General features: G+C 46.4%; 1 protein-coding gene across 1 annotated transcript in view; it reads left to right on the top strand.

The window, feature by feature from the left end:
* Positions 1-5,475, top strand: part of LOC135530512 (V-type proton ATPase subunit d 1) — a 141,954-nt gene extending 136,479 nt beyond the window's left edge. The window contains exons 4-6 of the mRNA XM_064958819.1: positions 1,071-1,150; positions 1,879-1,956; positions 5,254-5,475. Of these exons, the coding sequence (XP_064814891.1) occupies positions 1,071-1,150; positions 1,879-1,956; positions 5,254-5,460 (365 nt within the window). The 3' untranslated portion in view covers positions 5,461-5,475. The remainder of the gene's footprint in view (positions 1-1,070; positions 1,151-1,878; positions 1,957-5,253) is intronic.
* Positions 5,476-10,622: the final 5,147 nt, after the last annotated feature.

Here is a 10,622-nt window from a genome sequence, read left to right as displayed (position 1 = left end):
CAATGACCAAAAATCACAATTGAATCAATTTCAATCTGACTTTGTAACTAAAAAAAAATATGAAAAAATCCAAGAGGATGAATACTAAGGATACCCACTGTACTGCGTTACTTTTGAATGCACAGAAGGGCTCTGATCCAAAGTAATGCACGATGAAATGGGGTGCCATTTGGGACTACATTCTAGCAGTGCTACACACTCTTGGGTTGATTTACTGATACACTCGTACTGCTTAGTAGTGTGGATTGCTTTTCTCAACTGTCTGTTCCCCATTCTGGGTGGTTTACTAATGGAACTGTTCCCCCCCATTCTGGGTGGTTTACTAATGGAACTGTCCCCCCCCGTCCTGGGTGATTTACTAATGGAACTGTCCCCCCCGTCCTGGGTGGTTTACTAGTGGAACTGTTTCCCCCCCGTCCTGGGTGGTTTACTAATGGAACTGTTCCCCCCCCGTCCTGGGTGGTTTACTAATGGAACTGCCCCCCGTCCTGGGTGGTTTACTAGTGGAACTGTTCCCCCCCCGTCCTGGGTGGTTTACTAATGGAACTGTTCCCCACCCGTCCTGGGTGGTTTACTAATGGAACTGTTCCCCACCCCGTCCTGGGTGGTTTACTAATGGAACTGTTCCCCACTCCGTCCTGGGTGGTTTACTAATGGAACTGTTCCCCCCCGTCCTGGGTGGTTTACTAATGGAACTGTTCCCCCCCCGTCCTGGGGGGTTTACTAATGGAACTGTTTCCCCCCCGGCCTGGGTGGTTTACTAATGGAACTGTTTCCCCACCCGTCCTGGGTGGTTTACTAATGGAACTGTCCCCCCCGTCCTGGGGGGTTTACTAATGGAACTGTTTCCCCCCGTCCTGGGTGGTTTACTAATGGAACTGTTCCCCCCGTCCTGGGTGGTTTACTAATGGAACTCATGGATTTGAGAATGCAAGGAAGAAGACTCTTTGAACAACAGACTGGAGGGATTGTATATCCTGTAGCGAACACTAGATGGCGCTAAAACTCAACTTTGCTCATAAATGTGTGATCTTCTAAATCCTGTTTTAAATGTCTGATCATTTCTTCAGCTGCTTTCTTCCAAGACTGCATATCTGAGCAGGATCTGGATGAGATGAACATCGAGATCATCCGTAATACTCTGTATAAGGTGAGCAAACGGATTTAATTCACCCGTAATACTCTGTATAAGGTGAGCAAACGGATTTAATTCACCCGTAATACTCTGTAATAAGGGATTTCATTCACCTGTAATACTCTGTAATAAGGTGAGCAAAGGGATTTCATTCACCTGTAATACTCTGTAATAAGGTGAGCAAAGGGATTTCATTCACCTGTAATAAGGTGAGCAAGGGGATTTCATTCACCTGTAATACTCTGTATAAGGTGAGAAAGGGATTTCATTCACCTGTAATACTCTGTATAAGGTGAGCAAAGGGATTTAATTCACCTGTAATACTCTGTATAAGGTGAGCAAACGGATTTCATTCACCTGTAATACTCTGTATAAGGTGAGCAAACGGATTTAATTCACCCGTAATACTCTGTAATAAGGGATTTCATTCACCTGTAATACTCTGTAATAAGGTGAGCAAAGGGATTTAATTCACCCGTAATACTCTGTAATAAGGTGAGCAAAGGGATTTAATTCACCCGTAATACTCTGTAATCAGGGATTTCATTCACCTGTAATACTCTGTAATAAGGTGAGCAAGGGATTTCATTCACCTGTAATAAGGTGAGAAAGGGATTTCATTCACCTGTAATACTCTGTAATAAGGTGAGCAAAGGGATTTCATTTTTAATTCACAATGTTAAACAACATGATTTATCAGCAGATAGATGGTCATTGACTTTAATCCGTGTCTCCATTTCCAGGCTTATCTGGAGGCTTTCTACAAGTTCTGCTCCACTCTGGGAGGAATCCACCGGGACACCATGTGTCCTATTCTAGAGGTCCGTGAGCGTGTCCCTTTATTAGAATGTTAACTAGATATACAAGCGTCTTCGGGAGAAGTATTCAGACCCTTGTGTCCTATTCTAGAGGTCCGTGAGCATGTCCCTTTATTAGAAGGTTAACTAGATATACAAGCGTCTTCGGGAGAAGTATTCAGACCCCTTGTGTCCTATTCTAGAGGTCCGGAGCGTGTCCCTTTATTAGAAGGTTAACTAGATATACAAGCTGCCTTTCGGGAGAAGTATTCAGACCTTGTGTCCTTTTCTAGAGGTCCGTGGAGCGTGTCCCTTTATTAGAAAGTAGAAACTAGATATACAAGCGTCTTCGGGAGAATTATTCAGACCCCTTGTGTCCTATTCTAGAGGTCCGTGAGCGTGTCCCTTTATTAGAAGGTTAACTAGATATACAAGCGTGCCTTTCGGGAGAAGTATTTCAGACCCCTTGTGTCCTATTCTAGAGGTCCGTGAGCATGTCCTTTATTAGAAAGTTGAAACTAGATATACAAGCCGCCTTTCGGGAGAAGTATTCAGACCCCTTGTGTCCTATTCTAGAGGTCCGTGAGCGTGTCCCTTTATTAGAAGGTTAACTAGATATACAAGCGTTTCTTCGGGAGAAGTATTCAGACCCCTTTGTGTCCTATTCTAGAGGTCCGTGAGCGGTGTCCCTTTATTAGAAGGTTAACTAGATATACAAGCGTCTTTCGGGAGAAGTATTCAGACCCTTGTGTCCTATTCTAGAGGTCCGTGAGCTTGTCCCTTATTAGAAGGTTAACTAGATATACAAGCGTCTTCGGGAGAAGTATTCAGACCCCTTGTGTCCTATTCTAGAGGTCCGTGAGCGTGTCCCTTTATTAGAAAGTAGAAACTAGATATACAAGCTCTTCGGGAGAAGTATTCAGACCCTTGTGTCCTATTCTAGAGGTCCGTGAGCATGTCCCTTTATTAGAAGGTTAACTAGATATACAAGCGTCTTCGGAAGAAGTATTCAGACCCCTTGTGTCCTATTCTAGAGGTCCGTGAGCTTGTCCCTTTATTAGAAAGTAGAAACTAGATATACAAGCGTTTCGAGAGAAGTATTCAGACCCCTTGTGTCCTATTCTAGAGGTCCGGAGCTTGTCCCTTTATTAGAAAGTAGAAACTAGATATACAAGCGTCTCGGAGAAGTATTTAGACCTTGTGTCCTATTCTGAGGTCCGTGAGCATGTCCCTTTATTAGAAAGTAGAAACTAGATATACAAGTGTTCGGGAGGCGCATTCAGACCCCTTGTGTCCTATTCTAGAGGTCCGGGAGCATGTCCCTTTATTAGAAGGTTAACTAGATATACAAGCGTCTTCGGGAGAAGTATTCAGACCCCTTGTGTCCTATTCTAGAGGTCCGTGAGCGTGTCCCTTTATTAGAAAGTAGAAACTAGATATACAAGCGTCTTTGGGAGAAGTATTCAGACCCCTTGTGTCCTTTTCTAGAGGTCCGTGAGCATGTCCCTTTATTAGAAAGTAGAAACTAGACCCCTTGACTTTTTTTCACATTTTGTTATTGTTACAGTCTTATTCTAAAATGGATTCTAAATAAATTCAAATCTACACACAATACCCTATAATGACAGAGAAATTCAGTTTTGTGAAATGTTCACACACATGTTTTTTGTAAGTATTCAGACCTTTTGCTATGAGACTCGAAATTGAGCTCAGGTGCATCCTGTTTCCGTTGATCATCCTTGAGATGTTTCTACAACTTGATTGGACATGATTTGGAAAGGCAATACCTGTCTATATAAGGTCCCCACAGTTGACAGTGCATGTCAGAGCAAAACCAAGCCATGAGGTCGAATGAATTATCCGTAGAGCTCCGAGACAGGATGGTGGCGAGGCACAGATCTGGGGAAGGGTACCAAAACATTTCTGCAGCATTGAAGGTCCCCAAGAACACAGTGGTCTCCATCATTCTTAAATGAAAGAAGTTTGGAACCACCAAGACTCTTCCTAGAGCTGGCCACCCGGCAAACTGAGTAATCGAGAGAAGGGCCTTGGTCAGGAGACCAAGAACCCGATGGTCACTCTGACAGAGCTCCAGACTTCCTCTGTGGAGATGGCTGGCTGGAAGGTTCTCCCATCTCTGCAGGACTCCACAAATCAAGCCTTTATGGCTCCTGTAGACATTCATTTCAGTAAAAGGCACATGACAGCCCGCTGGAGTTTGCCAAATGGCACCTGGAAGATTCTTTGGTCTGAATACCAAGTGTCACATCTGGAGGAAACCTGGCACCATCTCTACAGTGAAGCATAGTAGTGGCAGCATCATGCTGTGGGGAAGATTTTCAGCGACAGGGACTGGGAGACTAGTCAGGATCGAAGGAAAGAAGATCGGAGCAAAGTACAGAGAGATCCTTGATGAAAACCCACTCCAGAGCGCTCGGGACCTTAGACTGGGGCGAAGGTTCACCTTCCAATATGACAATGACACGAAGCACACAGCCAAGACAACACAGGAGGGGCTTCAGGAAGAGTCTCGGAATGTCCTTGAGTGGCCCAGCCAGAGCCCGGACTTGAACCTGATTGAACATCTCTGGAGAGGCCTGAAAACAGCTGTGCACCAACGCTCCCCATCCAACCGGACAGAGCTTGAGAGGATCTGCAGAGAACAATGGGAGAAACTCTAGGCTCCCGAGTGACGCAGCAGTCCAAGGCACTGCATACTGCGTCACTACAGACACCCTGGTTCGATACCGGGCTGTATCACAACTGGCTGTGATTGTGCGCCGTCCTATGGGACTCCCAATCGGCCCAGCGTCGTCCGGTTTTGGCCGGTGCAGGCCATCATTGTAAATAAGAACTTGTCCTTTAACTGACTTGCCTAGTTAAAATAAAACTCCACAAATACAGATGTGCCAAGCTTGCATCGTCATTCCCAAGAAGACTGGAGGCTGTAATCGCTACCAAAGGTGCTTCAACAAAGTACTGAGTTTAATATTTTTTTTATAGATAGATATATATTTATATTTGCAAAATGTCAACTTGTTTTTGCTTTATCATTAGGGGTATTGTGTGTGTTTCTGTGTAGTGATGACAAAAGAAAACAATGTAATCCATGTTAGAATAAGTCTGTAACATAACAAAATGTGGAAAACGTCAAGGGGTCTGAATACTTTCCAAATGCCACTGTGGTTGTTCTCTTCAGTCATTTTATACTGGACCATCCAATTTTAAAGAAAAAAAATTGACCACCTTAAAGTGTGTTGGAGTATATTAATCTCTCACCTGTCAATCAGTCAGTTTCCTATTTCCTCTCTGTGTGTCCAGTTTGAGGCGGACAGAAGGGCCTTCATCATCACCATCAACTCATTTGGTACGGAACTGTCTAAGGAGGACCGTGCCAAGCTGTTCCCCCACTGTGGCAAGCTGTACCCTGAGGGGCTGGCTCAGCTTGCCCGCGCTGACGACTACGAACAGGTCAAAGCCGTGGCCGACTACTACCCTGTAAGTTATACTACGACTGCTAGCCTGTAAGGATTACTAGCCCAGCCTACTGGCTACTCCCCTGTCAGTTACTGGTCCTTACTACTAGCCGAGCCTACTGGCTACTACCCTGTCAGTTACTGGTCCTTACTACTGCTACTACTAGCCTAGCCTACTGGCTACTACCCTGTCAGTTACTGGTCCTTACTACTAGCCCTGGCTAGCCTACTGGCTTACTCCTACTACTAGCCTCACTGGCTACTACCCTGTAAGTGGTCCTTACTACTAGCCTAGCCTACTTGCTACTACCCTGTCAGCTACTGGTCCTTACTACTAGCCCAGCCTACTGGCTACTACCCTGTCAGTTACTGGTCCTTACTACTACTACTAGCCGAGCCTACTGGCTACTACCCTGTCAGTTACTGGTCCTTACTACTAGCCCAGCCTACTGGCTACTACCCTGTCAGCTACTGGTCCTTACTACTAGCCTAGCCTACTGGCTACTACCCTGTCAGTTACTGGTCCTTACTACTGCTACTACTAGCCCAGCCTACTGGCTACTCCCCTGTCAGTTACTGGTCCTTACTACTAGCCGAGCCTACTGGCTACTATCCTGTCAGTTACTGGTCCTTACTACTACCTACTGGCCTAGCCTACTGGCTACTACCCTGTCAGTTACTGGTCCTTACTACTGCTACTACTAGCCCAGCCTACTGGCTACTACCCTGTCAGTTACTGGTCCTTACTACTAACCCAGCCTACTGGCTACTACCCTGTCAGTTACTGGTCCTTACTACTACTGGCTACTCCCGTCAGTTACTGGTCCTTACTACTGCCGAGCCTACTGGCTACTACCCTGTCAGTTACTGGTCCTTACTACTGCTAGCCTAGCCTACTGGCTACTACCCTGTCAGTTACTGGTCCTTACTACTACTAGCCTAGCCTACTGGCTACTACCCTGTCAGTTACTGGTTCTTACTACTGCTACTACAAGCCTAGCCTACTGGCTACTACCCTGTCAGTTACTGGTCCTTACTACTAGCCTAGCCTACTGGCTACTACCCTGTCAGTTACTGGTCTTTTACTACTAGCCTAGCTACTGGCTACTACCCAGTTACTGGTCTACTACCCTAGCTACTAGCCTACTGGCTACTACCTGTCAGTTACTGGTCTTACACTAGCCCAGCCTACTGGCTACTACCCTGTCAGTTACTGGTCCTTACTACTAGCCTAGCCTGCTGGCTACTACCCTGTCAGTTACTGGTCCTTACTACTGCTACTTCTAGCCTACTGGCTACTACCCTGTCAGTTACTGGTCCTTACTACTGCTACTACTAGCCTAGCCTACTGGCTACTACCCTGTCAGTTACTGGTCCTTACTACTGCTACTACTAGCCTAGCCTACTGGCTACTACCCTGTCAGTTACTGGTTACTTACTACTGCTACTACTAGCCTAGCCTACTGGCTACTACCCTGTCAGTTACTGGTCCTTACTACTGCTACTACTAGCCTAGCCTACTGGCTACTACCCTGTCAGTTACTGGTCCTTACTACTACCCTACTACTACTGCTACTGGTCCTTACTAGCCTAGCCTACTGGCTACTACCCTGTCAGTTACTGGTCCTTACTACTGCTACTACTAGCTAGCCTACTGGCTACTACCCTGTCAGTTACTGGTCCTTACTACTGCTACTACTAGCCCAGCCTACTGGCTACTCCCCTGTCAGTTACTGGTCCTTACTACTAGCCCAGCCTACTGGCTACTCCCCTGTCAGTTACTGGTCCTTACTACTAGCCCAGCCTACTGGCTACTACCCTGTCAGCTACTGGTCCTTACTACTAGCCCAGCCTACTGGCTACTACCCTGTCAGTTACTGGTCCTTACTACTGCTACTACTAGCCGAGCCTACTGGCTACTACCCTGTCAGTTACTGGTCCTTACTACTAGCCCAGCCTACTGGCTACTACCCTGTCAGCTACTGGTCCTTACTGCCTGGCCACAGCCTACTGGCTGCTGCCCTGTCAGTTACTGGTCCTTACTACTGCTACTACTAGCCTAGCCTACTGGCTACTACCCTGTCAGTTACTGGTCCTTACTACTAGCCCAGCCTACTGGCTACTCCCCTGTCAGTTACTGGTCCTTACTACTAGCCGAGCCTACTGGCTACTATCCTGTCAGTTACTGGTCCTTACTACTACTAGCCTAGCCTACTGGCTACTACCCTGTCAGTTACTGGTCCTTACTACTAGCCTAGCCTACTTGCTACTACCCTGTCAGTTACTGGTCCTTACTACTAGCCTAGCCTACTGGCTACTACCCTGTCAGTTACTGGTCCTTACTACTGTTACTACTAGCCTAGCCTACTGGCTACTACCCTGTCAGTTACTGGTCCTTACTACTAGCCTAGCCTACTGGCTACTACCCTGTCAGTTACTGGTCCTTACTACTAGCCTAGCCTACTGGCTACTACCCTGTCAGCTACTGGTCCTTACTACTGCTACTACTAGCCCAGCCTACTGGCTACTACCCTGTCAGTTACTGGTCCTTACTACTAACCCAGCCTACTGGCTACTCCCCTGTCAGTTATACTACGACTGCTAGCCTGTAAGGATTACTAGCCCAGCCTACTGGCTACTCCCCTGTCAGTTATACTACGACTGCTACCCTGTAAGGATCACTAGCCCAGCCTACTGGCTACTCCCCTGTCAGTTACTGGTCCTTACTACTAGCCGAGCCTACTGGCTACTACCCTGTCAGTTACTGGTCCTTACTACTGCTACTACTAGCCTAGCCTACTGGTTACTACCCTGTCAGTTACTGGTCCTTACTACTACTAGCCTAGCCTACTGGCTACTACCCTGTCAGTTACTGGTCCTTACTACTGCTACTACTAGCCTAGCCTACTGGCTACTACCCTGTCAGTTACTGGTCCTTACTACTACTAGCCTACTGGCTACTACCCTGCCAGTTACTGGTCCTTACTACAAGCCTAGCCTACTGGCTACTACCCTGTCAGTTACTGGTCCTTACTACTGCTACTACTAGCCTAGCCTACTGGTTACTACCCTGTCAGTTACTGGTCCTTACTACTACTAGCCTAGCCTACTGGCTACTACCCTGTCAGTTACTGGTCCTTACTACTGCTACTACTAGCCTAGCCTACTGGCTACTACCCTGTCAGTTACTGGTCCTTACTACTAGCCTAGCCTACTGGCTACTACCCTGTCAGTTACTGGTCCTTACTACTAGCCTAGCCTACTGGCTACTACCCTGTCAGTTACTGGTCCTTACTACTGCTACTACTAGCCTAGCCTACTGGCTACTACCCTGTCAGTTACTGGTCCTTACTACTAGCCTAGCCTACTGGCTACTACCCTGTCAGTTACTGGTCCTTACTACTAGCCTAGCCTACTGGCTACTACCCTGTCAGTTACTGGTCCTTACTACTGCTACTACTAGCCTAGCCTACTGGCTACTACCCTGTCAGTTACTGGTCCTTACTACAAGCTTAGCCTACTGGCTACTACCCTGTCAGTTACTGGTCCTTACTACTAGCCTAGCCTACTGGCTACTACCCTGTCAGTTACTGGTCCTTACTACTAGCCTAGCCTACTGGCTACTACCCTGTCAGCTACTGGTCCTTACTACTAGCCTAGCCTACTGGCTACTACCCTGTCAGCTACTGGTCCTTACTACTGCTACTACTAGCCTAGCCTACTGGCTACTACCCTGTCAGTTACTGGTCCTTACTACTGCTACTACTAGCCTAGCCTACTGGCTACTACCCTGTCAGTTACTGGTCCTTACTACTGCTACTACTGGCTACTACCCTGTCAGCTACTGGTCCTTACTACTGCTACTACTAGCCTAGCCTACTGGCTACAACCCTGTCAGTTACTGGTCCTTACTACTAGCCTAGCCTACTGGCTACTACCCTGTCAGTTACTGGTCCTTACTACTGCTACTACTAGCCTAGCCTACTGGCTACTACCCTGTCAGTTACTGGTCCTTACTACTACTAGCCTACTGGCTACTACCCTGCCAGTTACTGGTCCTTACTACTGCTACTACTAGCCTAGCCTACTGGCTACTACCCTGTAAGTTACTGGTCCTTACTACTAGCCTAGCCTACTTGCTACTACCCTGTCAGTTACTGGTCCTTACTACTAGCCTAGCCTACTGGCTACTACCCTGTCAGTTACTGGTCCTTACTACTGTTACTACTAGCCTAGCCTACTGGCTACTACCCTGTCAGTTACTGGTCCTTACTACTAGCCTAGCCTACTGGCTACTACCCTGACCTGAACAACAACCTACTCCACCACCTTCACCGAGTCTCTTTCTATTCTGTGACTGTATTCTGTGACTGTATTTAGAGAGGCACACCTGCAATAAGGGCATGGTAACCGTTTGTAGAATCGGGCGTGATACTGAGCACCTTCAAGTCTCTTTCTATTCTGTGACCTGAACATCAACCTACTCCACCACCTTCACCGAGTCTCCTTCTATTCTGTGACCTGAACATCAACCTACTCCACCACCTTCACCGAGTCTCCTTCTATTCTGTGACTGTGTCCTGTGACTGTATTTAGAGAGGCAAACCTGCTATAAGGGCGACATGGTAGCCTATTGGTTAGAGCGTTGGACTAGTAACCGAAAGGTTGCAAGTTCAAATCCCCGAGCTGACAAGGTACAAATCTGTCGTTCTGCCCCTGAACAAGGCAGTTAACCCACTGTTCCTAGGCCGTCATTGAAAATAAGAATTTGTTCTTAACTGACTTGCCTAGTTAAATAAAGGTAAAATAAATTAAAAATAAGGAGATGGTATCACTTCCTAGAACCGTTGATCGAAAGCAGAGGACCAATATAATATATAGTAATACATCTACCCTCTCAGAGGACCAATGTAATGTAATATAATGTAATATAATATAATATATAGTAATGTAATGTAATATATAGTAATACATCTACCCTCTCAGAGGACCAATGTAATATAATGTAATATAATATATAGTAATACATCCACCCTCTCAGAGGACCAATGTAATATAATATATAGTAATACATCCACCCTCTCAGAGGACCAATGTAATGTAATATAATACATCTACCCTCTCAGAGGACCAATGTAATGTAATATAATACATCTACCCTCTCAGAGGACCAATGTAATGTAATATAATACATCCACCCTCCTGCCTCATCCT

Source organism: Oncorhynchus masou, unplaced genomic scaffold, assembly GCF_036934945.1.
Source record: "Oncorhynchus masou masou isolate Uvic2021 unplaced genomic scaffold, UVic_Omas_1.1 unplaced_scaffold_1359, whole genome shotgun sequence".
In the NCBI taxonomy this organism is placed as follows: Eukaryota; Metazoa; Chordata; class Actinopteri; order Salmoniformes; family Salmonidae; genus Oncorhynchus; species Oncorhynchus masou.
The sequence above is the reverse complement of the archived record's forward strand: the minus strand, read 5'-3'. Positions and strand labels throughout refer to the sequence as shown.